At 59.5% G+C, this 25,686-nt stretch overlaps 5 protein-coding genes and 1 long non-coding RNA gene across 23 annotated transcripts; 5 read left to right on the top strand and 1 right to left on the bottom strand.

Moving 5' to 3' along the window:
- Window positions 1-547: 547 nt before the first annotated feature.
- On the top strand, window positions 548-2,912 carry CIMAP1B (ciliary microtubule associated protein 1B). 5 transcript variants are annotated; one of them, XM_088795542.1, is made up of 7 exons: window positions 548-664; window positions 1,021-1,161; window positions 1,347-1,550; window positions 1,803-1,907; window positions 2,069-2,190; window positions 2,326-2,466; window positions 2,611-2,750. In XM_088795542.1, the coding sequence occupies exons 2-7, from the start codon at window positions 1,053-1,055 to the stop codon at window positions 2,689-2,691; spliced, it is 762 nt and encodes a 253-aa protein (XP_088651668.1). In that variant the 5' UTR covers window positions 548-664; window positions 1,021-1,052; the 3' UTR covers window positions 2,692-2,750. The 5 variants fall into 5 exon arrangements, with proteins under 5 accessions (XP_088651668.1, XP_088651659.1, XP_019573386.2 ...); XM_088795533.1 differs by having other exon boundaries at window positions 1,347-1,638; window positions 2,069-2,466; window positions 2,611-2,912; XM_019717827.3 differs by having other exon boundaries at window positions 2,326-2,750.
- On the top strand, window positions 2,905-6,479 carry TYMP (thymidine phosphorylase). 4 transcript variants are annotated; one of them, XM_074326670.1, is made up of 10 exons: window positions 2,905-3,042; window positions 3,224-3,453; window positions 3,600-3,802; window positions 4,216-4,317; window positions 4,717-4,846; window positions 5,129-5,247; window positions 5,494-5,656; window positions 5,739-5,969; window positions 6,091-6,235; window positions 6,305-6,479. In XM_074326670.1, the coding sequence occupies exons 2-10, from the start codon at window positions 3,234-3,236 to the stop codon at window positions 6,426-6,428; spliced, it is 1,437 nt and encodes a 478-aa protein (XP_074182771.1). In that variant the 5' UTR covers window positions 2,905-3,042; window positions 3,224-3,233; the 3' UTR covers window positions 6,429-6,479. The 4 variants fall into 4 exon arrangements, with proteins under 4 accessions (XP_074182771.1, XP_019573380.1, XP_019573381.1 ...); XM_019717821.2 differs by having other exon boundaries at window positions 6,091-6,231; XM_019717822.2 differs by having other exon boundaries at window positions 4,219-4,317; window positions 6,091-6,231.
- A 47-nt stretch (window positions 6,480-6,526) lies between these two features.
- Window positions 6,527-11,455, top strand: SCO2 (synthesis of cytochrome C oxidase 2). 2 transcript variants are annotated; one of them, XM_074326673.2, is made up of 3 exons: window positions 6,527-6,804; window positions 7,907-7,973; window positions 8,223-11,455. In XM_074326673.2, the coding sequence occupies exons 1-3, from the start codon at window positions 6,672-6,674 to the stop codon at window positions 9,010-9,012; spliced, it is 990 nt and encodes a 329-aa protein (XP_074182774.1). In that variant the 5' UTR covers window positions 6,527-6,671; the 3' UTR covers window positions 9,013-11,455. The 2 variants fall into 2 exon arrangements, with proteins under 2 accessions (XP_074182774.1, XP_074182775.1); XM_074326674.2 differs by lacking the exon at window positions 6,527-6,804 and adding an exon at window positions 7,014-7,155 and having other exon boundaries at window positions 8,223-9,153.
- NCAPH2 (non-SMC condensin II complex subunit H2) lies at window positions 9,136-19,297 on the bottom strand. 9 transcript variants are annotated; one of them, XM_074326669.1, is made up of 21 exons: window positions 19,061-19,260; window positions 16,199-16,250; window positions 15,946-16,047; window positions 13,471-13,526; window positions 13,276-13,363; window positions 13,132-13,200; window positions 12,806-12,885; window positions 12,602-12,729; window positions 12,234-12,317; window positions 11,731-11,861; window positions 11,207-11,278; window positions 10,921-10,987; window positions 10,680-10,787; window positions 10,545-10,598; window positions 10,334-10,404; window positions 10,168-10,240; window positions 10,014-10,082; window positions 9,875-9,930; window positions 9,694-9,795; window positions 9,452-9,601; window positions 9,136-9,386 (listed from the first exon to the last, which is right to left on the bottom strand). In XM_074326669.1, exons 1-21 carry the CDS (start codon window positions 19,093-19,095, stop codon window positions 9,246-9,248), a joined length of 1,788 nt encoding a protein of 595 aa, XP_074182770.1. In that variant the 5' UTR covers window positions 19,096-19,260; the 3' UTR covers window positions 9,136-9,245. The 9 variants fall into 9 exon arrangements, with proteins under 9 accessions (XP_074182770.1, XP_074182769.1, XP_019573374.2 ...); XM_074326668.2 differs by having other exon boundaries at window positions 10,014-10,085; window positions 19,061-19,240; XM_019717815.3 differs by lacking the exon at window positions 16,199-16,250 and having other exon boundaries at window positions 9,875-9,927; window positions 19,061-19,295.
- Window positions 11,525-12,163, top strand: LOC148758993 (uncharacterized). Its single transcript, XR_016020221.1, has 3 exons — window positions 11,525-11,660; window positions 11,858-11,918; window positions 12,026-12,163. It is a non-coding gene; the product is annotated as an uncharacterized LOC148758993 (long non-coding RNA).
- Window positions 19,298-19,443: 146 nt separating the features above from the next.
- LMF2 (lipase maturation factor 2) lies at window positions 19,444-23,999 on the top strand. Of its 2 annotated transcripts, XM_019717818.3 has the most exons (14): window positions 19,445-19,602; window positions 20,125-20,378; window positions 20,530-20,558; window positions 20,687-20,886; window positions 20,961-21,139; window positions 21,533-21,674; window positions 21,825-21,950; window positions 22,020-22,125; window positions 22,190-22,286; window positions 22,362-22,544; window positions 22,679-22,847; window positions 22,953-23,064; window positions 23,138-23,234; window positions 23,330-23,999. In XM_019717818.3, the coding sequence occupies exons 1-14, from the start codon at window positions 19,509-19,511 to the stop codon at window positions 23,609-23,611; spliced, it is 2,070 nt and encodes a 689-aa protein (XP_019573377.3). In that variant the 5' UTR covers window positions 19,445-19,508; the 3' UTR covers window positions 23,612-23,999. The 2 variants fall into 2 exon arrangements, with proteins under 2 accessions (XP_019573379.3, XP_019573377.3); XM_019717820.3 differs by lacking the exon at window positions 20,530-20,558 and having other exon boundaries at window positions 19,444-19,602; window positions 21,043-21,139.
- The last annotated feature ends 1,687 nt before the right edge of the window (window positions 24,000-25,686 follow it).

The following is a 25,686-nucleotide window of genomic DNA, read 5'->3' on the forward strand; positions in this document are numbered from 1 at the left end:
TGATTTCCTGTGAGCACAGCTTTAGCTACATCCTACAGAGTTGGGCATGAAGACATCTACCTTAGCAGTGTTGTCTACATATTTTAAAACTTCACATTTGAGGTTCTCTTTGATCCAGGGGTTTTTAAAGAGAATTTGTTAATTTCTAAGTATTTAAATTTGCTTCATTTTTAAATATTTTATTGTTTGCTTAGAATTGTTTTGGGTTATAATCAAATCATGTGTCCTATTACATCTCTATTCAACTTGTGTGGAATGTGATTATTTTATGCAAATATTCCATAATAGCTTAAATAGATGCAAAGTTCTCTGTACACATAACAATGAAATTGAGATTGCTGCATGCATTATCCGATTCCTTTATTCTCATGTTTGTTTTTTGTCTATAGATCTGTCCATTTCTGGAATGGGTGTATTGAAGCCTGGGAAGGGTGAGACCAGCAGTCAGGTCCGTGGTCATCTGCAGGGCACTTGCCAAGGCGGAACTCCAAGGAGGAGGCCAGGCGGGTGGCGGTGCTAGAGCGAGGAGGGCGGAGCCAGGCGGGAGGCCAGTCCGGTTGCCAGGAGGCGGGACCCGGACACAATGGGGTCTAGGAGTTGGGACGGGTGGGGCGGGAATCGAGGCACCCCACCTTGCCTTCCCAACGAAAAGTCACTGGAGCAGGTTAGTGCATCAACTTCGGGGCCCCCTCCGGGCACCGGGTTCCCCATACCGCTCCCTCGCCGCGGAATCTTTGCTTGATGCACCGAAAAGATCCCGGCCCCCCAGGACCCCGGGGAATTCTCTTCCCACAGTGTTGAGTCCAAACTAGGCGCGCGCGCACACCCTTACTGAACTCAGTTTGGAGGTTGGGGGATGGGAGACAGCCTCGAAGCTCCGTCCCCGCACCACGGCCCGCCCCCCCCCCCCCAGAGCCGGGAAAGCTGCCGTTTGTTTACCTGGCTCCTGGGATACCGGTTGGGCCCCGACCCCGGAGTCCGGGGTGGAGAGGAGCCCGGGCCGCCACCTTCTGTCCACAGGTGCTGCAGGCCGTAAGCGCACTCGCCGTACCATGGGCTCGGACGTCTGGGTCGGCCCGTGGCGGCCTCACCGGCCCCGCGGCCCCATCGCAGCGCTCTACGGAGGCCCTGGGCCCAAATACAAGTTGCCCACAAACACTGGTACCGGCGACGCACGCAGGACTGTGAGGGATGGGCGGTGGGGAGGAAGAAGCTGGCGAGGTCTCTGCGGGAAGTGGGGTGCTGCACCCCGGGCTGGAAAGGGGAAGCTCTGTTCTGGGGGAACGGGGGTCTGAGCTCGGGGCGAAAGCAGCCGGGCCCACAGATGATGTTGGGACACCCCACAGGCTACTTCCTACACGATCCGTCGCGGCCCCGCGCCCCCGCCTTCACCTTCGGCGTGCGCCTCCCCACGCAGCAGACTTCGTGCGGCCCCGGGCCCAGCCACCTGGTGCCGGCTCGCATGACAGTGCGCGGTCCGGACGGCACCCCCGCGTACTCCATCTATGGCCGCCCGCGCCATGCAGCGCCCTGCCTCACTCCCGGACCGGGTCAGGACCCCGGGGACCCCGGTCTCCCCAACGCCGAGCCGCCTCCAGGGAACCCACCCGGAAACCCTGAGTCCCTAGCCCCCTTCGGGTACTCTAACACTCCAAATTCTGTACCCTTATCCGGATGTCCAAAGAACTCCAAACCCACCGGGCTTTGACAAATCGTGGTTCAGTTTCCCCGTCAGAATCCCAGCCTCGTCCCCACCAGGCCCCTATCCCGATTCCGGCCCACACCTCTGGTTCTCCCCACAGGCAGGTACTTCCCAGAGCTAGCAGAAAACGCGACGTACCCCAGCGCGCCTCGGCACACCATCGCCTCCCGAAACTGGGGCTCTCACGCGGAGAATCAGACCCCAGGTGACCACAAAGGCCCGTTCCAACTCGGAGGCCCTTCCTACCCCCGACCTGGAGCCGCTCTCCAGGCGCTAAGCCTACCCAGCATTCGCGGAGGAGGGGAGAACCGGGCGAATCCGCAAAGACCCGCCCCCAGACCCCTCCCCTTGCTGGCTCCTTCCCAGGTCCCGGGACCTACACAGTGCCCTCGCTACTGGGCCCGCGCGTCATCGGCAAAGTCTCTGCCCCAACTTACTCCATCTGCGGCCGCAGCGCGGTGGGCAGCTTCTTCGAGGACCTAAGCAAGGTGGGGGAGGGGCTGCCCGGCACAGCGTAGCGAGGGGTCAACCGAGCAGACCGCATAGGGTCAGGAAGCAAGGGATGGGGTTCAGTGAACAGCATGGAATGGAGGCCAGTCGCAGCTCTCCTTTCGCCCTCCCAGACCCCAGGTCCCTGCGCCTACCACGTGGTGAACCCTGGGATCTACAAGTCACGGGCACCCCAATTCACGATGCTGGCCCGTACTTCGCTCCCTCAAGACAACACCCTGAATCCCGGGCCTGCAGCCTACAACGTGGACCAGGTGATCTGGATTCCATGGTCAAGAGTTCGGATCCAGGATGGAGGGGCTGAGGTCTGGGGCCAGGGTTCCGGAGTCCTAGCGCGGGGCCGCATGGCCGGCTCCGCGAGGTCAACTACGTCTCAACGACGTCTTTTGGGTCTGCAGCACCGGAAGCCTCGCGGCTGGACCTTCGGTACCCGGCACTCGGACTACCTGGCCCGGATCCTGACCGACGTGGATCACTGAGCAGAGGTCGAGGGGGCGGGCGCGGCCTTGCAAATGTTTGCTTAAAACTTCCGGAGCCACCCGTGTGTCCGCTTCTCTGTGCGTGCAGCGGGGAGGGACGGGTCCCGGCGGCCTACGAGATTGGCGGGACAAAAGCGAGCTGGGGGTCGTCCCGCCTTCCCGAGGCAGTGGTTGGCCCAGATTCCTGCCTCTCTGAGGCCCTGCCCAGCAGCGGTCTTTGACCCTCCATTAACCAGGAAGGACCTGCTCCTTCCTGTCTGCGCTACTATTCCCACCCTGGTCTCCGGCACCACAGGGCATACACGGGCTGAAATCGTCAGCAGGACAGGCGAGGGTCGCGGTGTGGGACAGGTACGGGCCAGGGTCAAATTATGAGGCCGAGAACTGGGAGCCAGACACGCAGACGAGCACACGTGTTTGTGTACAAACACGGCACAGGGGGCAGACACGAGAAACGGGAACAGGGTAGGGACCAGTGCGCCAGGTGGGCACGAGGCGGCGGCCGGTCCCAGGTGTGTCTCGCACCCTGCAGACCTGGGACGATGGCAGCTCCAGTGACCTCAGGACACCTGACACCCAACCCATTAGCACCTGGTGACCTGTCGTGGGGAGGGCTCCAAGGCCCTCCTGACACCCCGCCAGAGCCCAAGCAGCTCCCGGAGCTGATCCGCCTGAAGCGAGACGGAGACCGCCTGAGCGAGGGGGATATTAGGGGCTTCGTACGCGCTGTGGTGGACGGCAGCGCGCAGGGTGTGCAGATAGGTACGTGGAGACGGATGGGTGCCCTACCCTGAGACTGACTGTGTTGAGGACACTTAGCGCCCCACCACTGCCAGTGAACCCAGGATAAGCCATAGCTGTGGGAACGCTCCCTTCATGCAGCCTACACCCCTGTACCCCTTCCTTAGGGGCCATGCTCATGGCTATCCGACTGCGAGGCATGGACCTGGAGGAGACTGTGGCGCTGACCCAGGCCCTGGCCAAGTCTGGGGAGCAGCTGGAGTGGCCGGAGGCCTGGCGCCAGCAGCTCGTGGACAAACATTCCACAGGGGGTGTGGGTGACAAAGTCAGCCTGGTCCTGGCACCTGCCCTGGCTGCCTGTGGCTGCAAGGTCAGAAGGCGCCTCCTCTCACGATCAGAAACTCTGACCTTAGAGGCCAGAAGCCCACAAGTGCTAACGTGACCCAGACAGAGTCCCAAAGGCAGGATCCAGGACAGAACTTGGGTCCCCTTCCCCATCAGCCCCCCATAACAGGACCGAGTTATCTAGTGCCCATGCCCCATTCAGTAACCCTGAAAGGACTCCCAAGGGAAGAGCTGGGTACTCCTGTCCCTTGGTCCCCAGACTTGTGGCCCCTATCCCAAACCAGGACAATCTTTTCCATTCCCTCTCCACCAATTGGACCCATTACAAGGCCTTAGTAAATACTTAATTCCATCTGAAGAAGTCCTAATCAAAGAAGGTAAGGGCAGATGTGCAGGTGGAGGGGCCACTGTGCAGGTACACTCAGTACCCCTGTCCAGCAGGTACCAATGATCAGTGGACGTGGTCTGGGGCACACAGGGGGCACCTTGGATAAACTGGAGTCTATTCCTGGATTCACCGTCATCCAGAGCCCAGAACAGGTACAGGTGGACCAATGGTCAGTCATTGATCTGGGTTATTGATGGGACATTAACCAGAATCTCTGAAGGATCAGGGTCACTGAGGATATTGATCAAAGTTATTAATGGATCACTGATGGTCACTGGACTTTGGTCAAGGTCATCAATGAACTTTGGAGTCATTAATAGGGACTTAGTCAATATCATTGATGGGGGCTCTGATCAATAGGACATTGATCAATATTCGTGGTTAATCAAGCCAGTCATTAACGAGGACTTATCAGAATTGTTCATAAGTCACTGGTCATGGTTTTTGCCATTTGTCATATTTGCTGGTGAGTCCCTGATCAGGGTTAGTGATGGGGTCATTGATCAGAGGTCAGTGTCACTGGGAGTCCTGACGCAGGGGGATTTGGACAGATGCAAAGTCTGCTGGAGCAAGTGGGCTGCTGTATTGTGGGTCAGAGCAAGAAGCTGGTTCCTGCGGATGGAATCCTGTATGAAGCCAGAGATGTGACAGCCACTGTTGACAGCCTTCCACTCATCACAGGTGACCTGACCCCACACTCCAGGGTCCACCTTCAGCATGTTAAAGACCCTGACCTCCCATCACATAGTATCCTCTCATCAGGGGACTGTGGGACCTCCCCCAACCCCAGGGGTAGTGGCCCCTCATCACAGGATGCCTGACCACCAATTTGAGAGTGACCTGGCTGATACACAATGCGCCAGGCCTGTCACCTCATTATAGGGGACTTGACCCTCAATCCCCCACATCTCCCAGGAAGCTCCGGGCTGTCCTTTACCACCAGCCCCTCTGCCTGCCCCACAGCTTCCATCCTCAGTAAGAAGGTGGTGGAGAGCCTGTCTACCCTGCTGGTGGACGTGAAGTTCGGCGCAGCTGCACTCTTCCCCAGCCAGGCAGAGGCCAGGGAGCTGGCAGGAGCGCTGGTGAGCAGCAGTGCCAGATGTATCCTGTGAGGCCTCTGTTAGGGTCTCCCCAGGCTAGGCACAAAGTCTTCCTGACCCCCACAGCTGAGATCAGGCACATTGCCTGCTTCAGTCACCCCCACCCAAAGACTTCTGTGACCCCACCCCTCATTCGGGCAACCAAGGGTGCAGCACCAGCTGGAGTTTGGTGACACGCGGGCTACAAGCCCCGTGGGACGCAGGGCACGGGCCACACTGTCTCCGCAGGTTGGTGTAGGGGCGGGCCTGGGTCTTCAGGTTGCAGCCGCTCTGACCGCTATGGACAACCCCCTGGGCCGCAGCGTGGGCCACACCCTGGAGGTGGAGGAAGCGCTGCTTTGCATGGACGGCGCGGGGCCACCGGACCTGCGGGACCTGGTCACTAGACTCGGTGAGTGGACAGGTAAGGGGTGTGTGGGGGCCGGAGCTACAGAGCCGCCTTCGCTGCACCTAAACCCCGCCCCCGCCGACAGGGGGCACCTTGCTCTGGCTCAGCGAACAGGCAGAAGACGCGGCCGAGGGCGCCGCTCGGGTGGCCACGACGCTGGACGACGGCTCGGCCCGGGACCGCTTCGAGCGAATGCTAGCGACGCAAGGCGTGGACCCGTGGCTGGCCCGAGCCCTATGCTCCGGGACCCCCGCGCAACGCCGGCAGTTGCTGCCCCGCGCCCGGGAGCAAGAGGAACTGCTCGCGCCCGCGGATGGTGAAGGCCGGCAGACCGGCGTCCCTGTCCCGTCCCTGTCCCCCGCCTAGGTCCCTCCCCGTCCTAAGCCCCGGGCCTCGCCCCCAGCCCCGCCCCTCCCGACCAGCTCCTCTTCCCGCAGGCACCGTGGAACTCATCCGGGCGCTGCCGCTGGCGCGCGTGCTGCACGAGCTCGGGGCCGGACGCAGTCGCGCAGGGGAGCCGCTCCGGCCAGCGGTGGGCGCGGAGCTGCTGGTCGGCGTGGGCCAGAAGCTGCGCCGCGGTGAGCACGACCCCGCCCCTCCTCGACCCCGCTGGCCGCCCCGCCCGCTGAACGCCGTTCCCGCCTCCCGCAGGGACGCCGTGGCTCCGCGTGCACCTGGACGCGCCCGCACTCAGCGGCCCGCAGCGCCGCGCCCTGCAGGGGGCGCTCGTACTCTCGGACCGCGCGCCTTTCGCCGCCCCCTCGCCCTTCGCTGAGCTCATCTTGCCGCCGACCGACACACAGCAATAAAGCCCGAGAGCTGCAAAGCCGTGTCTGTTCCTGGCGCGCCGGGGTGGGGAGCGGGAAGGCGGGAAGGGAAGGCAAGTGTGGAGCGATACGACTGAGGTGAAGCCGCCAGGGACGGAGCCCCGCTCCGTCCAACACGTGACCTATGGTGAGCCCCGCCATGTTTTGCGCGCACTGCCGGTCCAAACGCGCGTGCGCGGCGCCGTTGACTCATGCGCACTGGCGTCGAGAGGGGCAACGCGCTAGATCCAAGGGCGGCTGCCGGGCCAGGTGCGGCGAGCGGCTGGTTAGCGCTTCCTCTGGGGCCGTATTCCCTGACTCGAAACAACGTCGCCGACCGCCAAGGTGCAGACACCGAGCCCGGGGAGCCTGGGAGGACCTCGGGTGCAGGGGACGGAGGGGCGGGTGGGCGTCTGGGGCGTGCTCGGTGCCGGCGTCCAGCTTTCTGACTTTACCAGCGGCGCTGTACCGGAGGGCTCCCTGGAGGAGGGCTTCCAGAGCGGGGCCCTGGAAGCATCCACAGGCTGCCTTCGCTTGCCAGGTGTCTCACGCACTGCTTAGAGCCCGTGTAGTAAAGGAAGAAGCTGGTACGGAGAGGCTAAGGGACGTTTCCAGTGTCATCCAGCCCAGAGCCCAAGTTCAGGAACCGTCCGGACGAGGGGTGGGAGGTGGAGGCCCTCAGCAGCAGCTGAACAGGTGAGGCAGTCCTCAGACCACCTAGCGGACCTCCAGAGGCCCCTGTAGAAAGGCAGAGGTCACGGAAGGGCGTGGGCTGAGCCAGCAGTTGCCAGCGGAAACCTGGATGTGAAGAGGGTGGGATCTGTGGCGAGTGGAAACTGTCCTTCAGAGTGAGTGCGGGAGAAGGTTCATCAGGTGACGCTGAGGGATGGAGCCGCATCAGTGGGTAACTGCTTGTGCTCCCTGTGGGCAGACTAGTGTGGGTGATACGGGGTTCTCCTGAGGGTGGGGGAAGGGGCGGAAGAACTGTGGTTGGTCTCTTAACACGTTGCGTAAGGCGGGGTTTAAATCCCTCATATCCCTCTGTTCCGGCAGGTTTTTAAAAGAAACTACTTTAAAATGCACTCTTCTCTTTAAAGCGTAAATGCTTCTATGTCATGTATTATTTTTCTATAGAATTTTTTAGGATTTACTCACCTATGTTAGTAATCCCTCCTGGTGTGATACTGCAGAAAGCAGCTTCCTTTGTTATTAACAAAACACAAATAATTCAATAAAATGTGCAAAGTAAAAAGAGTCAACAGTAAAAACGAGAATTCTCGTTATCCGTCCTTAACGCATGGCTCAGAAAAAAACGAAGATTCTTGTGATCCATACGCAACGTGTTAAGTGGAAGGCTGGCTGACAGCAAAATAGCCAGAGAAGCCAGTTTTGAGGGCTGAAGCCAGAGACTCGCTCCTCCTTTCTGAAATGGGGCTTTATTGCACAGACATGCTAAGAAATCCAGGCAAGGCATGCACTTGGAATGCTTTCTGTCAGCTCGCACAGCAACACAGGTGAGTACTGCGCAGGCTGTGTGGGGCTTCAGGTGCAGGACAGTGACAGGCATGGATATTTGATTACACCTAAGCTGGAGTTTGAGGCTACAGAGGGGAAGCGGTTCTGAGCTCCGCAGAGCTGGTGGGGTCAGCTGTGAGCCTAAGCGTGGGGTTGGTCCTTCACTTGGCAGCGAGTCTCCAGAGTGATGGGGGATGACCCAGGAGGCCAAGGCACCTCCAGACTCCTGAAACCTTGGCTCTTTGCAGGAGCATCAGACACATGCTGCTGCTGGCTCGGACACCCAAAGTTTGGCCCAGACTCTGTCAGCTCGGGGTTCCAGCCCTCCCCAAGAGCCCAGGAAGCAAGGCCCTGCCTGTGACACGCCAGCTCTGGTCAAGGCAGGGCCAGCCCCAGGGCCCTGGGCTGCGGGCTAGGCTAATGATCACAGCTTTGATTGGGGCTGGGCTGGGTGGGGCCTGGCTGGCCATGAAGGCTGAGAAGGAGCGGGATCAGCACCAGCGGCGGACAGCAGCCCTGCGCCAGGCTGCCGTGGGCCAGGGCGACTTCAGCCTGCTGGACCACCGGGGCCAAGCCCGCTGCAAAGCCGACTTCCGGGGCCAGTGGGTGCTGCTGTACTTTGGTTTCACCCACTGCCCGGACATCTGCCCTGATGAGCTGGAGAAGCTGGTGCGGGCAGTGCGGCTGCTGGAGGCCGAGCCGGGCCTGCCCCCTGTGCAGCCTGTCTTCATCACTGTGGACCCCGAGCGGGATGATGTGGCAGCCATGGCCCGCTATGTGCAGGACTTCCACCCGCGACTGCTGGGCCTGACCGGCTCGCCGGAGCAGGTAGCCCAGGTGAGCCGCAGCTACCGTGTGTACTACAGCGCAGGCCCCAAGGACGAGGACCAGGACTACATTGTGGACCACTCTGTGGCCATCTACCTGCTCAGCCCCGATGGCCTCTTCACAGACTACTATGGCCGAGCCCAGTCAGCCGAGCAGGTCGTAGCCAGCGTGCGGCGCCACATGGCTGCCTTCCGCAGTGTCCTGCAGTGAGTGGGCGTTCAAGGTGCAGCTATGTGCGTGTGAGCTGTCAAGGGGGGGTGGGGGGGACTCAGCACAGCTGTGCCGCAAGAAACGGGCGGCCGCTGTCCCTGCACAGACCAAGTTAAGGCCAGGCAGGATGGCAATTCCACTTTATTAGGCTGGGCCAGCCAGGAAGGGGGGGCCATGGGCAGGTGCGTGCCCAGCACCCTTGGGGGCCGGCCCCTGGGGCCCACCGCTGGTCCTCAGGGCTGGGCCATGGAGGGGGCCGTGTAGGTCTGGAAGCGCTTGTGGGCCCGCTGGTGTGTGAGAAGTCTCAGGGACATGGTATCCACGGACGCCTCCAGCCCCGCCTGCTGGGTGATCTCCACCGTGTAGTCGTTGGCCTGCATGGACAAGGGGTTAGCAGAGTCCAGGCACCGCCTCCCTCCCAGGTGCCCAGGCCACTCACCAGCTGCAGAGAGGCCAGCATGGAGCGACACACCTCAAAGGCAGGCTGGCCGGCTACCAGCTCCGCAAAGGGACACCACTGGTTGAGCTGGCTGAACCTTGAGACTAACTGGTCCCCATAAGTATGGATGTCAAAGGGCACCCGCTGCTCCTGTGGGGGGAGGAGGGAGTGTCAGGTCCTGAGGTGCCCTGGGCAGGCAACAGGGCTCCGGTTGGCACAGCCTGCCCATCCACCTGCCTCACCTGCTCCTGGAGCAGGGGCTGGACACTGTCTTCCCATTCCCGGACACGCTGGCCCAGCTCTGTCTCCTGGACAAACTTCTGAGAGGAGGCGATGAAGAGCTCCTGGGGGAAGGACCGGGGGCTACAGCATCCTGTTGGGTCACCCCCAGCCCCCCCCCCACTTGCTCTGACATGCGCCTACCACATTCCTTCGGACCAGCTCCTCATAGCTCAGGGACACTGGCATGGCCTCTGCTTCTGGGAGGGGCAGCGAGGGGTAGCTGTGAGCTGGGGGCCACACCCCTCCCCCAGCCTCAGCCTCTGCCCATTCCCAGACCTACCCAGGTCTGCAGCTTCCCCGAGCTCCGCCCCCTCAGGCTCTTCATACTCCTCAGGCTCCAGAAAGTCATCTACTGGGAGATGGAACCAGGCAGGAGGCAGGTCAACTGGCAGCTGGCCTGAGCCCCACCCCCACCCTCTGCAGGAGGCACTGACCTGCTGCTTCCAGGTGGTCGTCCTCTGCAGGCCACAGTCCTTCCTCAGCCCTGGGCAGCCACCGCTCAGCCACCTGTGCGAGAGCATGGGTGAGGGGTGTTGCTGAACCCGGGGGGGGGGGGGGGGGGGGGGGGGGGGGGGGGGGAGCAGACTGGTAGGTACTCACCTCCCTCTTCTGCAGCTTCCGGAGAGTCTCCAGTTGTTCCCTCACATGCTTCCAGTACAGGACCTCCATATCTGCACACAAAGACCTCATGAGGGTCTCCCGCTTCCTGCCTAGCCCAGCCCACCTGAGGCCTCAGGGCTCCCGCCCGAGCAGAGGTGGGCAGAGCATGGCGCCATTACCCCTTAGAGCACATGCAGGGTCCCGGCCTCACCTGCAAAGGATGGGCCCTTTCGACGGCGCCTGCTACTGTCGGCATGGTCAGCATCTGCACGAGAGTAAGGTCTGGTGGGCGGGGCCCGACCCAGCCCCGCCCCTGTGCCAGCCCCGGCCCTGCAAGCGCACGCACAGGTGGCCAGGTACCACTGGTGGAAGTCCTGCAGCTTGGTGGCACCCTTCCTCTTGCGCTTCTGTCCTGGAGCCTCCTCCACACAGGCAGGCACAGAGTAGGGCCTACCTGGGGGCAAACAGACTGCATCTCAGGCAGGTCACACAGGCTCCCGTGGGTGCAAGGCACAGCTCGCCCACCAGTCGTGCCCCAGCAAGCCCAGCCACAGGCACCAAGTGGAAGTGTCCCTCCACCCAGTTACCTTTCTTGAAGGGCTTCGAGTCCAGAGAGTTGAAGGGGTCCAGGCTCTGCCAGGGGTCTGGGGTCTCCTAAGCAGAGTACAAGCAGACACTGGGGGAGAGAGGGACATGCACTCTCCCCCCAAAGCCTAACAGTGCAGTGACAGCCAGGGAAGGAAGGGCCGGCAACACTCATTGCAGGATCCGAGGGCATCACAAGGGCCTCAGGCAGCAGGAGAGAAGGGGTGGGTGGTGGGGCCTCAAGCACACCCTGTCTGCCGGTGGGACCTGGGCCCCATCACCTCTCACCTTCAGCTGGGACACAGGCTCGGGGGCTTCTGGCCGCTCCCGCAGGGTGCGCCTCCTAGGCTGGGTGGTGCTCTGCAAAGAAAGGGCCCAGGGATGCTCTCCTCCACCTGAGGCCCCAGGACAAGGGGCAGCTCCACTGGGAAGGCAGGAAGTTCCAATGGTTCAAAAGCTAAAAAGTAAAACCTCTAAGAAACACATGAGGAGGACATTCGCCATTGGGGAAAAAGTAAAAGTAATATCAAACATTAACACTGTTTCCCGTGTCACGTTTGTTTTTTAAAGATGGATTTCTTGGCTCCAGGCTGGAGCTGAGCCCACCCTTTGGAGCTTTAGTGACCAGCTGCCATCCTGGGTGTTAGCTGGGAGAAGGAGAGGTCTGGCTGGGGACACAGCCACTGCCCTGGGGTGCCAGGAGGAGGCCTGGGGGAACAGACCAAGGGACTGCCTGCCCTGGGTAAGCATGGCCACCCCAAGGCTCGCCCAGCCAACAGCTCAAGCTTTGCTGGCCTCAGTATGGGTCCCACCTGCTGCGGGCTCCTGGATTCCTGGAGCTGCAGAGGGACCTCGGGGGCTGTGGCCTCAGGGAACTCAGCTGCCCCCTCTGCATCCTCATCCTCATCCCCAACTCCGGGAATCGGGCCTTCTGGACAGGTGCCTGAGCAGGGGAACAAGACACCTATGAGCCCCAAGGAGCCCGGAGCCCAGACAGCAGGTGGGTTGCCGCTCTCGGCTTCATTCATTAGACCCAGAGAACGAACTAGGGCGTTTTACACTCTCCCTGACGTGCTACTGCCTTGTTTGGGTCCTTTTATTTCTTAGCTGCTACTACCTGTGTCTGCCCAGACAGGATGAGCAGGTCCAAACCTCACAGGCCAGGGACAGGTGGACAGCACAGCAAATGCAGGTGTGGAGCAAGGCCTGGACACATAGGAACAGCTCCAAGGCGGCAGAAGGGCAGCAGGCGGGGGTGGCTGAGCACTAAGTGCCAACCCCCACGGGCAGGTCCACCAGGGTGCTCTCTTCTTACCTGGCTCCTGGGAGATACTGGGCACAGGGCCTGGACTCTTGCACACAGAGACTTCCATTGGCTGTTCCTCAGCCCTCCCAACCTCTAGCAAACAAGGGGATTGGACAGGGTCAGCCCCTCCCTTGGAAGGCCCCACCCCCAGAACACCCCTCCCAGGGGCCAGGAGTGCAGAGCCTGGGCCCGCAGGACTCAAGCACCCTGGAACTGAGCCAGGCGCAGAGGGGGTCAGCTCCAGCAGGCAGGTCTGTGGAGCAGGGGCGGGGAGGGAAGGAGTCCAGGACCAGAGCTGGTGGACACACGGTACCCAACAAGGAACTCAGCACTGAAGACCCTTCCTTACCACCAAGCCCCCATATCCAAGCCCTCACCCGTCCTTGGCAGCAGTGTCTCCATGGGTGACATGTCCACTGGTTCCAACATGAAGGCTCCTCTGGGGTGCGGGGTGCACGTGTTCATCCTGAAATCCTTCCGGCTGGCCAATACCTCCCCCTGACAGCTGTGCTGGCGAAAACACAGCAGCTGCAGAGACCCTTCCCAGGCAGGCCTTACCCCCCAGCCCCCTAGGCCCGTACCTGTACAGGGGGCTGGCATTCCTCTCCATTTCATCCAGGGCTACCAGGGCCATGGGCAGGAGGGGGATGATGAGGACTTCCTGCATAGAGGCCAAGAGTAGGTGAGCCACGACCACCACCGCTACATTCAGCCCTATGCACGGGGGAAAGGCACTCACACTGGGGGCGTGGTCGGTCCTCAGACCCACCCCACCCACGGGGGCGGGGCACTCACACTGGGGGCGTGGTCGGTCCTCAGACCCACCCCACCCACAGGGGCGGGGCACTCACACTGGGGGCGTGGTCGGTCCTCAGACCCACCCCACCCACAGGGGCGGGGCACTCACACTGGGGGCGTGGTCAGTCCTCAGATCCACATTAGAACCTGAGTCCGGCAGGTCATCCAGCGACAGGAACTGTGGGGAGACAGAGCTCAGGAGCAGAGCCCAGCAAGCACTGCCAGCAGCGGCCACGCACCCATGAGAGCTCACCTCGTGGTCCGCCACCTCCCGGGGGATCCTGGAGCCAGTGTCCCCGCTCGCCCCATCTTCCTGCACCGAGGAGAGCTGCTTGGCCTGCCTGGGAGAGAATCAATGTATGGGTGTCCCGAAGGCTGTAGGGCCCTCCCCAGCCGCACGCAGCCCCCCACAGGCCCTCACCTCCTGGCTTGCGCCTCCAGTACTCACCTCTTGCCAGAGATGAAATCGAGGGCCTGGTAGACCAGCGAGTAGAGGTATTCCACCTGGCGACCAGAAGCAGGAGGTGAGGACGCAGAAAGGGGGCACACCAGAGGTGCTCCATGGCCCTCCCCGGAGTCTTCCAAACCAGGCCTCGTGTACACAGAAGCCCAGCTGTCCTCTCCAAAATCTCTAGCACAGGTCCTGCCAATTTGGGCACCAAAAGGACTGCTCCATCTGAACAAGCACATCTGGTCAGAATTACCCTAGAGGCTGGGGCATCCGCGCCTCCCACAGCAGCCTGCGTGCGTGTGTCCCTGCTGCTCCCCCAACACCCCGCTGGCTCCTGTCCCTCCTGGAGGCTCAGTCCACTGCCAGCAGAGGTCTCCACGCTGAGCTGGGGGCCCCACGTTAGGCTGCGGGCGGGGACGTGGAGAAGCTGACCACAGAGCACAGCAGAAGGGTACGCATGTGTGCTGCCTGGCGGCCACTTCCTGTGGGGCCGCAGCACACAGGACTGCACGGAACCCTCAGGGCTGCGCCTCCTCTTCATGCACCAAAGGCTAATTGCCACGGGTGGCGCTCTGCACCGGACACCGGATACAGTGAGGAGAAAACGAAGTGGCTCCTGCCCGCCTGGGTCCCGTTTATAGGAACAATCGACCTAACTTTCCCAAGTGTTAGCCGTGTGTACAGAGCTGTGCTTCACGCTTCTGCTCATTTAATCTGCATCAGGTGCCGCTGCTATTTTCATGTGATACCGGACTAAACAGACTCAGAGAAATACAGGAACCCTGGGTCAACAGGGTTCCAGGACGCCGGCTGGGGACTCATGACCCCAGTGCTGCGTCACCTCACACAGCAGCCACTGGCCACATGTGGCTGCAGCAACTCAATTACAATTACTGAAAAAAGTTCCCAACTCCTACTCATACTAGTCACATTGCAAGGGCTCAGCAGCCACCTGTATGACAACAGACCACAGGCCCTTCACGACCTCAGAAAGCACCTCCCCCCCCCCCCCCCCACCGGGACAGAGCGGGTCTACAGCTGCCTGGGCTCAGCACCCACACAGCACCAGGCCTGACCCCGCTCCTCACCAGCTCAGCTCCCGTTCAGTGCTTTCAAAGTGACATGCAGGCATTTCTTCTGAGGACAAATGCAGAATGTAGGAATCAGACGTGACAGGCTCACCCAGGACAAAAATCAACGAAGTCTTAGGCTATCTTAATAACCTATGGTGCCCAGGGGTGAGCCTGCCACCTGCCCCATGTCCTGCGCCAGGTAAACTGCAAGGAGCTTATGCCCCTTCTGTCTGGTGTGGACCCCGCCCCTGAGCTCCCCACACACTTACTTCCCACCTCCTAACCTGCCTCCTTGAATCAGTGCTGTGGTCCACTTTCCTTGCCCTCCACTAGGGGATGGCTAAGTGCCACTGGGGGAAGTCACATCAGCACACGCACATGCCCGAGACAGTAAGGTGCATTTGATCCCCAGCAGACTACCAAGCTTCCCAGTAGTCTTTTTGCATTCCCTCAGCAAGTATTCTGAATTTTCACCAAATCGCACTCTTCAAATGGCCTATACAGTAGCCACTCGAGATTGGGGCCTTTGGCATCAGCTCCCCGAAACCCTGCACCCCACTCATCTCCCACCCATCTCCTGAAAGGAGGCACCTTTTCCTTCTCTCAAGGAGACCTCGCATATTTCTTCTGGGATTGTGTCGCCCCTTTTCCTCTCTCTGCTCCCTTCCCCCACCCACCTCCCCAGCTGCCCCGTTTTACCCTTCAGCTCCATGGTTTTCAGCCTTGCTGTCACTGAGGATCCGACTTAATCAGCTGCTTAAGGCCCAGGCACTGGCAATTACCTGGGTTGAAGCCTGGGCTGACAGCCACTGCCTCGGTTACCACCCAGTCTCTTCCTTCCCTTTTCAATAAAACTTAAGAGGAGTCCGCTGGTTTTGTGTCGTTCCCTGCGTCTCAATGCTCCTCTACCGACCACAGCCTGGCCCTTCACCAAAATCCCAGAGACCCAAGTGCAGGCCCAGCAGGCACTCGGAAACCTTTATACCTGAATCCAGTTCATTGAATTCAACACGCCGGATCTTTTTTCTTCCCTCTGCAAATACACTCCTCCTCTGAATCCCCCTAAAGGACATTTGCTCCACTGCCCTCTCTCGACTCCCTTCTTGTGGGCACTCCCTAACGCCACCTTCCCAGGTGCTCCCTGCACTTTCCTCTCACTCTACAAGGACCACAGACACCGTGGACCAGATGACCCTTTGCAGAGTGGGATGTTAAGAGGCAGACCCTGCCATTTTAAAGCAAGCTTGTTCTTTGGTGTTAAAAGGTGACAAGGAATCCAGGAAGGGCCTGGGGTGCTGGCAAGGCAGCTCAGAGCAGGGAGTGAGCCTGCCACCTGCCCCAGCGGATGCACGCTCGGTGCTCCTCGGCACCAAAGCACCAGATCAGCAGCTGGGCCCACCTTCTTACTGTAGACACAGGCAGAGCCCTGGATCAACAGCGCTGCCTCAACGAAGTTCATCGTGGTTTTGCCTTCGTCAAAAGAAATGCAGATCTGGTCCAGCTGCAAGACAAGACGGGGCAGTGGGAAGCCGAGCACGTGCACCTCCCGGGCAGCCCACCCTCTGCCCGCCTCCTCCCAGCACCTCCGGCCAGGTGCCAGGTCACCACGAGCAGCACTCAGACTGACAGCTTTGGCTCTGCTTGGGGCTCACTTGTTTTCGGAGGGTCTTTGGGATTTCCCCTCCTTCCAAAAACTTCTGATACCTGGTGTTTAGAAGAGGGAGACCCCTACAGTGTGCCACCCACAGCTAGAGCTGCATGCCAACTCCTCCCCACCCAAGTCAGGCCCAACTGAGACAGACTCCTGCACATCATCCCTCAGCCCGAGAGGGAAGGGCACCTCAGGGGTGCGGACAGAGACAAACGCTGGGCTCTCAATCCTGTGAACAGACCCTGACCCCCCCCCACCTGCCCTGAAGCCCAGCACCTATCACCTCTTAAGTGGCAGTGTCCCGACCATATGCCAGCTGTTTCCAAACCAACCCTGACCAGCTCACCGAAGCTGCAGGACCACATCTGTAGCTGCCTACTAGGTTCCTCCATCGAGACAGCCACACGTCCCTACATACCACAAGTTCTTCCCCACAGCCGGGCCCTCGTCCTGCACCCTCAGCCAACCACACCTGAAGCCCTGACACGCGTCAAGTTCATTGCCTCTGCCCCATCTGCCTGGAACACCCCCACCACAGCTGGCCCAGCGTGAACTCTGCTGCAGTTCCCCACGGACACGCCCCAGGGCTTCCTGTCACACTGCTGGGGTCTCTCCTCCCTCAGTGGCAAGTGAAGCTTGCTGCTATTTTCTCAAGGTTTAACATGGTTCTTGGTACACGAAACTCAACAACAATGAATAAATAAGTGGATGAAAGAGGATAGGTAGCAACATGATAAAATCTGTTGTTTTTTTTTAAAGAAGAACATTCTGGTAGCTGTGTGGAAAATGAAACGAGAAGACAAAACCAGAGAACTCAGGACTTCACGGGGCAGAGAAGGTTTTGAAGAGTAGACAAATGAAGCAGAGGGGAGCTGACCAAGCCACGAAGTAGAATTACCAGGCATCCCCAAGTACGCTGCTTGAGGTAGAAACCTGAATCCACAGTGGCCCCACCCAGCACACTTCTCTGCATTTTCTCAGCAGAGTGTGTCTCCAAGCAGAGGTCGATTGTCAGATCAAGTGTTCATTTCACAAACACTTATTCCATACCTACTAAGTGCTGGACATTTTGCTTACCAAAGGGAAGAGTACAAACATGGTCACTGCCCTTGCAGAATTTACATTCTAGGGTGGAAACAGACCATAACCAAGTAAATAAGTTAAAGAATAGCTTGTAAAAAAAAAAAGCATTCTAAAGTATGTAAGGTACTATGACACAGCTATTCTAGACAGGTTGGTCAGCTGACATGTAAACTAAGAAACAGGATAAGGAATTAGTCATAAAAAAGACTTGGGTGAAGAATACTCCCCAGGAGGAACAGAGAATATAAATACCCTCAGTCAAGAACGAGATCGGCTGTTGTAGGTTGACTGGCTCAAAAGAACAGTGAAGAGCCAGAGTGAAGGCTACAACAGTAAGCAGGGCCAAATTTGGGGCAGAAAGTCTGGATTTTATTCTGAGCAATGGGAAGCCACTGAGGGGGTTTAGACAGGGCAGTGCTACAGCCTGATAATGTTTAAGTGTCACATTTGCTGCTGGATGGAACACTGATTGGATAGGACTAAAAACAGCAGTTGGGCACCTAGGAAGGTTTTACACGAATCTGAGCCAGATGGTGGCCTGGACCATAGGAAAAGGAGAACAGGTGAATTTAAGTGAAATTCTGGTGGTATGGATTCTGATGGTGAACTGGGTGTGGAGTGTGGGTTTCACTAAAATTGCTCTTAGTTTTCACCTTTGGTTGAAGAGTGGTGCTCTTTACCAAGATCAGAAGGCTGGGATTTGAGCAGGAAAATAAAAAGCTCCACTTTCAATACATTAACTCTGAGATGCTTTGTGACATCTAAGTGGATATCAAGGGAACAGCTGGATACACAAAACAGATTCAGAGGAAAGATCTGGGGTAGGGATCTAAACTTGGGAGTTGTCCTCATACAGCGATATTTAAAATCGTGGAAACAAATGAAACTGTTGCGGGGAAATGTGTAAGAAGATGCCCAGGACCGCTCTGAGCAGCTCACTGCTGATTGCACAGGAAGGAAAAAGTAGGCAATGAAAGTGGAAGAAAATCAAAACACCAAAACCTGTTTCAAAAAGGAGGGTGTGGTCAACCCAACAAACGCGCTGAGGTGAGTAAGATGACACTTCTAGTGTCCCCTGGACTTGATAGGGTGGAGGTCAGTTTTGATCAAGACAAGAGCAGTCCAAGTGGACGGAGGAATATAAGTGAAGTGCAAAAATGGAGCGGACAGCTCCCTAAGGAGGGCTAGACACAGCTGTGAAATATGTAAGAAAGGTTCAGTGCGGACGGGATAAAACATGGCAGTAGCTTGAAACTGGTCTGAAAATCCGAGATAGAAATCCCTCTGGTCAATAATATCATCATAACTATGTGTGCTGACAGATGGCTACCACACTTACTGTGATGACCACTTCGTAAGGTACACAAATGTTAAATCACTATGCTGTACACCTGAAAGCAATATAATGTTGTGTGTCAATTATAATTAAAAATCAATTTTAAAAGAAGTAAATCCCTCTTTCATCGTGATCCAGAATCTCTCAAACATCCAAAAACGCACAGAAATTCTATTCTGTTACATTAGAGAAAAATGCTGGTCATCACCCACTGAGTCGATTTCATGGCTCATAATGGGTAGCGACCTGTAATGACAGCTCCAGGCTAATTGAATAAGGGATGATTTCCGGAGGCAGCGATGAAGTTGGGACAAAGGAAACGCGCCTGAGAATGCTCGCCGCCAGACCGCCGGATATACACAAACCAGGAGGCGGCAAGGCCGCGCAACAGCCCCGGGCCCGGCGCCCCGCCCGCCCAACGCCACCCCCCGAGGCGGCCCTCACCTCCTCCAGATATTCGCCCAGCTGGGCCGCCACATCCACCTCCCAGTTCTTGGTGAGGTCGCGGATGGGCTGCAGAAGGTGGGCGAAGCGCGCCTCCACGTCCTCCATGTCCGGGAGAGGCCGGGGCGGCCCAGAAACCGCGGCGCGGGCTTCCAGCGGGGCCAGGGTGCTCAGCTCGCCACTACTTCCCGCGCCATTTTGCTGTTCCTGCCCAGGAAAGGACGTAGCGCGCGGCGCCGCGCGCACATCTATGACGTACGCGGCCAAGGCCGGCGAAGAGCGAACCCGGGCGCTGCGCGGCGGACTTGGGCCGTAAGGCACGCGCACGCCTGAGGAGGGGCAGGCGTAGGGGCGGGGCGTGTGCTGGCGTCGGGGCGGGGCTAGGCTGGGGCGGGGCTTGCAGTTGGACCGACCCTCGGGCTCGTGTCCAGCGGGACGCATAGCGGACATGGCGGGCTCCCGGCTCCCGCGGCAGCTCTTCCTCCAGGGCGTGGCCGCCGTCTTCTTGTTCGCCTTCGCTTCCCTCTACACACAGATCCCGGGTGAGGGCGCCGGGCGCCGACAACCCCCAACCCGCAGGACCCAGCCCTGTGCCCTGTCATCTCCCCACCCGACACTCCGCTGTCTCGGGGCGGGAGTAAGGGCCAGGCCTTGATGTGCGGGGTAGGGGGCTGCGGTTCGTGTCCTGCGGGCCGCAGGGTTCAGGGGGTAGTAGAGCTTGCAGTGGTCCGTTTCCCGTAGGGTTCCAGGTTCTGACCTGGGGCGGGAGGCGGGGCAGAATCCAGAGGGAGGTGGGCCCAGACCTGGTGGGGCAGGTAGGAGATAATGCTCTGACGTGGAGGAGATTGGACCTGGGCTCTGCCGGTGGGATCCTGGCCTGGGGAGTCTGGGCAGGCCTCCTGGGGCGAAGCGGGCGGTCAACAGGTTCTGACCTGTTGGGGTAGGGTCTGCACATCCTGATCTGGGGGGGGGCGCTGCAGGTCTTGTCTGAGGAGGCAGATAGGTGGGGGAGTCTAGCCTTCCAGGCAGCGTCCAGGGCCTGGACCTGACATGCCCTCCCACAGGCCTATATGGCACTGAGGGCATCCTACCTGCGCGGAGAACACTGCGGCCGCGGGGCAAGACGCGCTGGCAGCAGCTGTGGGAGGTCCCAACGCTCCTGTGGGAGGCACCGCGGCTGGGACTGGACACAGCCCAGGGCCTGGAGCTGCTGAGCCTGCTGGGCTCCTTGCTGGCTCTGGGTGCCCTGCTGCTGCGCCGTCTGTGCCACCCCCTCACCTACCTGCTGCTCTGGGCCGCCTACCTGTCAGCCTGCCAGGCAAGTGGGGCCGCCTCCTGCCCCCCACACCACTGGGAACCTTGCCACCAACCACCCCAGCCTCATCCACCCCCTCCCCTCCCCCCATCTCTGCCTTGTCTGCTTCCCCAGCCATACAGCCCGTGCTCCCTGACAGCCCTTCTCCTTGCAGGTGGGCCAGGTGTTTCTGTATTTCCAGTGGTGAGTGACTATTGGGTGTGGGCCTGCAGGAGGCTGGGTGGGGCAGAGTGTGCCTACCTGTCCCCAGGGGACCCTGTGACGGGAGCACCTTGATGGGAGGCTCCTTGTGCTCTTCCTACTCCCCATAGGGACTCCCTGCTGCTGGAGACTGGCTTCCTGGCCGTGCTGGTGGCCCCCCTGAGGCAGCCCTCCTGGGGCGGGCTGTCAGGGGCCTCACCCCACGAAGGCCTCCCCTTCTGGCTCGTGCGCTGGCTGCTGTTTCGCCTCATGTTCGCCTCGGGTGTGGTCAAGCTGACCAGCCGTTGCCCCGCGTGGTGGGGGCTCACTGGTGAGGGTCCCAGACTGGACATGGGGCATTCTTGGAGGCTCTGCCCAGCCCTGACCGCCCACCGTCACCTGCAGCCCTCACCTACCACTACGAGACACAGTGCCTGCCCACACCTGCCTCCTGGTTTGCCCACCACCTGCCCGTCTGGCTGCACAGGCTCAGTGTGGTGGCCACCTTCCTCATTGAGGTCGCGGTGCCCCCTCTGTTCTTCGCCCCGACTCGCCGCCTACGCCTGGCTGCCTTCTACTGCCAGGTGGGTGGGGACCTGCGCCTCAGGGAGACAGGGACATGGCTTTCCGCCACACAACCCAGTGGGTCCCGTTAGGGACAGGGTGGCTGCTGCCAGCAGTCAGGAAGGCCTCAGGCAGAGGAACGAGTTAACTCAACATGACAGTGTGCCTGTGGGCAGGGCACAGCCTCGCTGGAGGGCATCGGTGGGTAGGAGGGGTGCTGAGCCTGGGTGTTCTCCTGGTGGTGCTGGGGAGTCACGGGAGGCATGAGCAGGGGTAGAGGATAGAGGGAGCCGGGCCAGACAGAGGACAAGGGGTGCCGAAGAGGGACGGGGTGCCTGTAGGCGTGGGCTGCAGGCCCTGACAGGCCCAGGCATGGGCAGCCCCGTGGGGCGCTGAGTGCAGGCCATCCCCAGGTCTTGCTGCAAGTTCTGATTATCATCACGGGCAACTATAACTTCTTCAACCTGCTCACCCTGGTGCTCACCACCAGCCTCCTGGATGACAAGCACCTGGCTGCCGAGCCTGGCAACAGCCACTGCAAAAAGACACCCACCTGTGAGTGACATCAGCCATGCTCACCCTACTGCCCACCAGGGTGTGTCCTTCCCTCAGACTCGTCCAGGTGGCCTCTGCTCTGGCTCCCCCCAGCCCCTTGCCGCCCTGCAGCCCTCTTCCCAGCTGACGCCTGACTGTCTTGCCCTACAGTCTGGCTCAAGGCCCTGCTGATCTTGCTGCTGGAATTGACCATTGGCGGGTTGCTGGCCTACGGCACCGTGCACTACTTTGGCCTGGAGGTCGACTGGGAACAGTACACTGTCCACTCCAGGACCAGTGAGTGCCTACTGGGCGCCCAAGGGCAAGGGCTGGCGCACCCCTCCTCATACTCCCTTCTTTCTACAGCCTTCACTTTCCACCAGTTCTCCCAGTGGCTGAAGACGGTGATTCTGCCCACCATGTGGCTGGGGGCGGCCTCCCTAGGCTGGGAACTGCTGACGGCCCTCTGGAGGTGTGTGAGGGGGGTGGGGGGTAGAGCTGTGCAGAGCAGGGCTGACTGCACTCCCGTCCCCCAGGTGGACCCAGGTGCGAGGGTGGCTGCAGAAGCTCTGGGCTGCCGTTCAGCTGTCCATCTTTGGCACTGCCACAGTGGCCTTGTTCACAATCAGTCTGGTGGGTAGCACTTCACAGAGGGCGGGGGAGGGGGCTGGAGCGGGCAGCACTGAGCCTGTGCCCACCCATCCCCAGGTGCCATACTCCTACATGGAGCCCTCCACCCATGGGCGCCTCTGGACCGGGGCCCATCGCCTGTTTGGCGCCGTGGAGCACCTGCAGCTGGCCAACTCCTATGGCCTCTTTCGCCGGATGACCGGTCTGGGTGGACGGCCTGAGGTGGTCCTGGAGGGCAGCTACGACGGGCACCATTGGACGGTGCGCTCTCCCACAGGCCCCTGCCGGGGGAGCCTGGCAGGCTCCATGTGTCAGGGAAACCCATGGGTTTGGCGTTGGGGGGACAAGGGGGTTCCTGGGTCCAGCTGCCCTCCTGAACACAGCTGGGCACACAGGAGATCGAGTTCATGTACAAGCCTGGGAACGTGAGCCGGCCGCCCCCCGTCGTGGTGCCCCACCAGCCGCGCCTTGATTGGCAGATGTGGTTTGCGGCCCTGGGCCCGCACACGCACAGTCCCTGGTTCACGAGCCTGGTCCTCTGCTTGTTACAGGGCAAGGAGCCAGGTAAGGCCGGGTGCAGAGGAGTGGGGGCGGAGCTTGCTGGACGGGCGCGGCCTTGTGGGCAGGGCTGAAGGAGCTGCCAGTGGAGCTGAGCTCCCCTCCCCACAGTGATCCTCCTCATCCAGAACGATGTGGCCAGGTACCCCTTCCACAAGCAGCCACCCAACTTCGTGCGGGCCCAGCGCTACAAGTACTGGTTCTCACAGCCAGGAGAACAAGGGTAAGGCTGGGGCACTGGCGGCATGCCGGGGAGCTGTGCTCGGGTGCCGCCTGAACGCCCCTTCCTGTTGCAGCCAGTGGTGGCGACGCCAGTGGGTTGAGGAATTCTTCCCACCCGTGTCGCTGGGAGACCCCACGCTGGACATGTTGCTCAGGCAGTTTGGCCTCCAGGTAAGAAGGCATTAGCCAGGCTGTGGGAGGTAGCAGGGCTGACCTCCACCCACAGGTACGACCCCCATGGACCCTCCTCAATCCTGCCCCAACAGGACAAGAGCCCACCCCGGGCCCGAAGCTCCAGCAACATCCTCACCCAAGCTCTGCACTGGGTCCGGAGACAGCTGTCTCCCCTGGAGGCCCCCACCCTGCTCTGGGGTCTCATCCTCACAGTGGGGACCATTAAGGTGGTGCAGGCCCTGCTCGGGCACCATCCCTCCAGGTCCTGCCCGGCAGCCAGGGAGGAGAAACACAGGCCAGCACCCAAGGACTCCGGAGTTACCCCAGCCCCCACCAACAGCAGCAGTTCCCAGCCGCCCCAGCGGAGAAAGTAGCGTGTTCTGTCAGCCGTATGTCTGTCCCAGGAGGGCCAGGGTCCCAAGCACTCCTCTGGTCCTCTGGAGCAGGACATGACCCAGCCACCCGTGCCTTAGCCCACTCTCCTGGCAGACACAGGTCACAGTGCCAGCCTCAGGGCACACTCTGGCTGCCCCGGTGCTTCGAGAATCTACTTGCCCCCTGCCAACCATGTCCATGCTGGGGCCACCCTCTGCCTGGATGACAGCCCTGCATGCGGTGTGTGACGAGCTCAGGGTCCTTCCTATTCGTTGTAATCAGGGCTGCGTGAGGCCGCAGTCTGATGGCCCAGCCCTGCACCTGCACAGGGGGAGGGCCCTGAGGTCACGCAGGTCCAGGAACCAATAAAGGCGGCTCCGTGCTTGACGTGTGCCTGATGTTTCCCTCCGGCCTCTGGGGTGCACACAGCCCAGCTGCTGCCTGGCACCACGGACCTGGCCTCCTGGGTATCTTCGCTCTCCCGTCCTCAATGGTCCCCTTCATAAAATGGACACAAGGCCTGGCCTGGCTGGCCTGGCATCACACGAGGCCCTGAGCCTCAGGCCGGCACAGCCTGGCTGACCTGTCAGCGCCACACATCAAGGCTTTGAGGCCAGTCACAGAATGTGGGGTCTGGAACCATCTGAGGGCCAGAGGACTCACCAGAATCCCGCCCCTTCTCTCCTGCTCCCGCTTCCTCATCTCAGGAAGAGCTGAGGGGGCAGGGGCCTGGGGCAGGGGAGGGGGAGGCAGGTGGGGTTGCACCACAGGCGCAGGTCAGGGAGGCTCTGAGCAGTATCTGCAGTGGGAAGAGCTGGTGTGGCGGGGAGGAAGGGACGGCTGGAGGAGGGAGGACGGACCTGCCCACTGCCTGGGAAGGTTACTGCCCAGGTTTCCATTTGAGGTGTGGTTGTCAATAGGCAGGCCGCTGCCTTCCATGGGAACTTGCACCACAGTCTCCCCTGCCCGTCTGCCCCCAGGACAGTCCACCAGTGTGCCCAGCTCCTCTCTCCACACTACTGACCCTCCTCTGACCACCCAAATGGATGGAGCTCCATGCCCGGCTCATGCCCACAGTGACATATGACACGTGGACCTGTGACGTGCACTTGCCAATGCCTCCAAAGGTGCTCTCACATGGATGAAACCATCTAGAAGCTGCCTTTCGGTTTAACTAACATAGTAATACATCTAAAATTCAAAAACCTATTCTTTTTCTCCGACTTTTCTAACTCAGTCCATGAATTTCTTGGGTTTTGGTTTTGTTTTGTTACAGCTTTCTTGAGATATAGTCCACATGCCATATAACCCACCCACTGAGGTGCACAATTCAGTGGCCTGCAGTACATTCACCATTGTACATCTGTCACCACAGTCAATTTCAAAACCTTTTCATCACCTCAAGAAGAAACCCTGCTCACCTTAGCTGGCATCTTCTAAGCCTTCCCCACCCCATGCCCTGGGCGAACATTCATCTACTTTCTGTCTCTAGGGAGTTACCTGTTCTAGACACTTCATAGAAATAGAATCATACAATTTGTGGGCTTAGATGAGATCTGACAATTAAGTTCATGAAATCCTAGAAAAAGTGCTACATACCTCACTGCCGAATATCACTACGGTCACCTTTGAAGTACTTCCCCTTGGGAAGCTATGCACTGATGGCAGTACCTAGCCCACCCTTCAAAGCAATTTTGGAACTCTTTCTGGAATGGCCATCAGAGCTGTCATTGTATTACCCTTGATGTCCTGAATGTCATCCAAATGTCTTCCTTTCAATATTTCCTTTATCTTCAGGTTAAGAAAGAAGTCATTGGGGGCCAGATCAGGTGAGTAGGGAGGGTGTTCCAATACAGTTATTTGTTTACTGGCTAAAAACTCCCTCACAAACAGTGTGGTGTGAACTGGTGCATTGTCGTGATGCAAGAGCCATGAATTGTTGGTGAAAAGTTCAGGTCGTCTAACTTCTTCACACAGCCTTTTCAGCACTTCCAAATAGTAAATTTGGTTAACCATTTGTGCAGTTGGTATAAATTCATAATGAATAATCCCTCTGATATCAAAAAAGATTAGA

This window comes from Rhinolophus sinicus, chromosome 1 (genome assembly GCF_057876585.1).
Source record: "Rhinolophus sinicus isolate RSI-liver-muscle chromosome 1, RSI-T2T, whole genome shotgun sequence".
NCBI classification, from domain to species: Eukaryota; Metazoa; Chordata; class Mammalia; order Chiroptera; family Rhinolophidae; genus Rhinolophus; species Rhinolophus sinicus.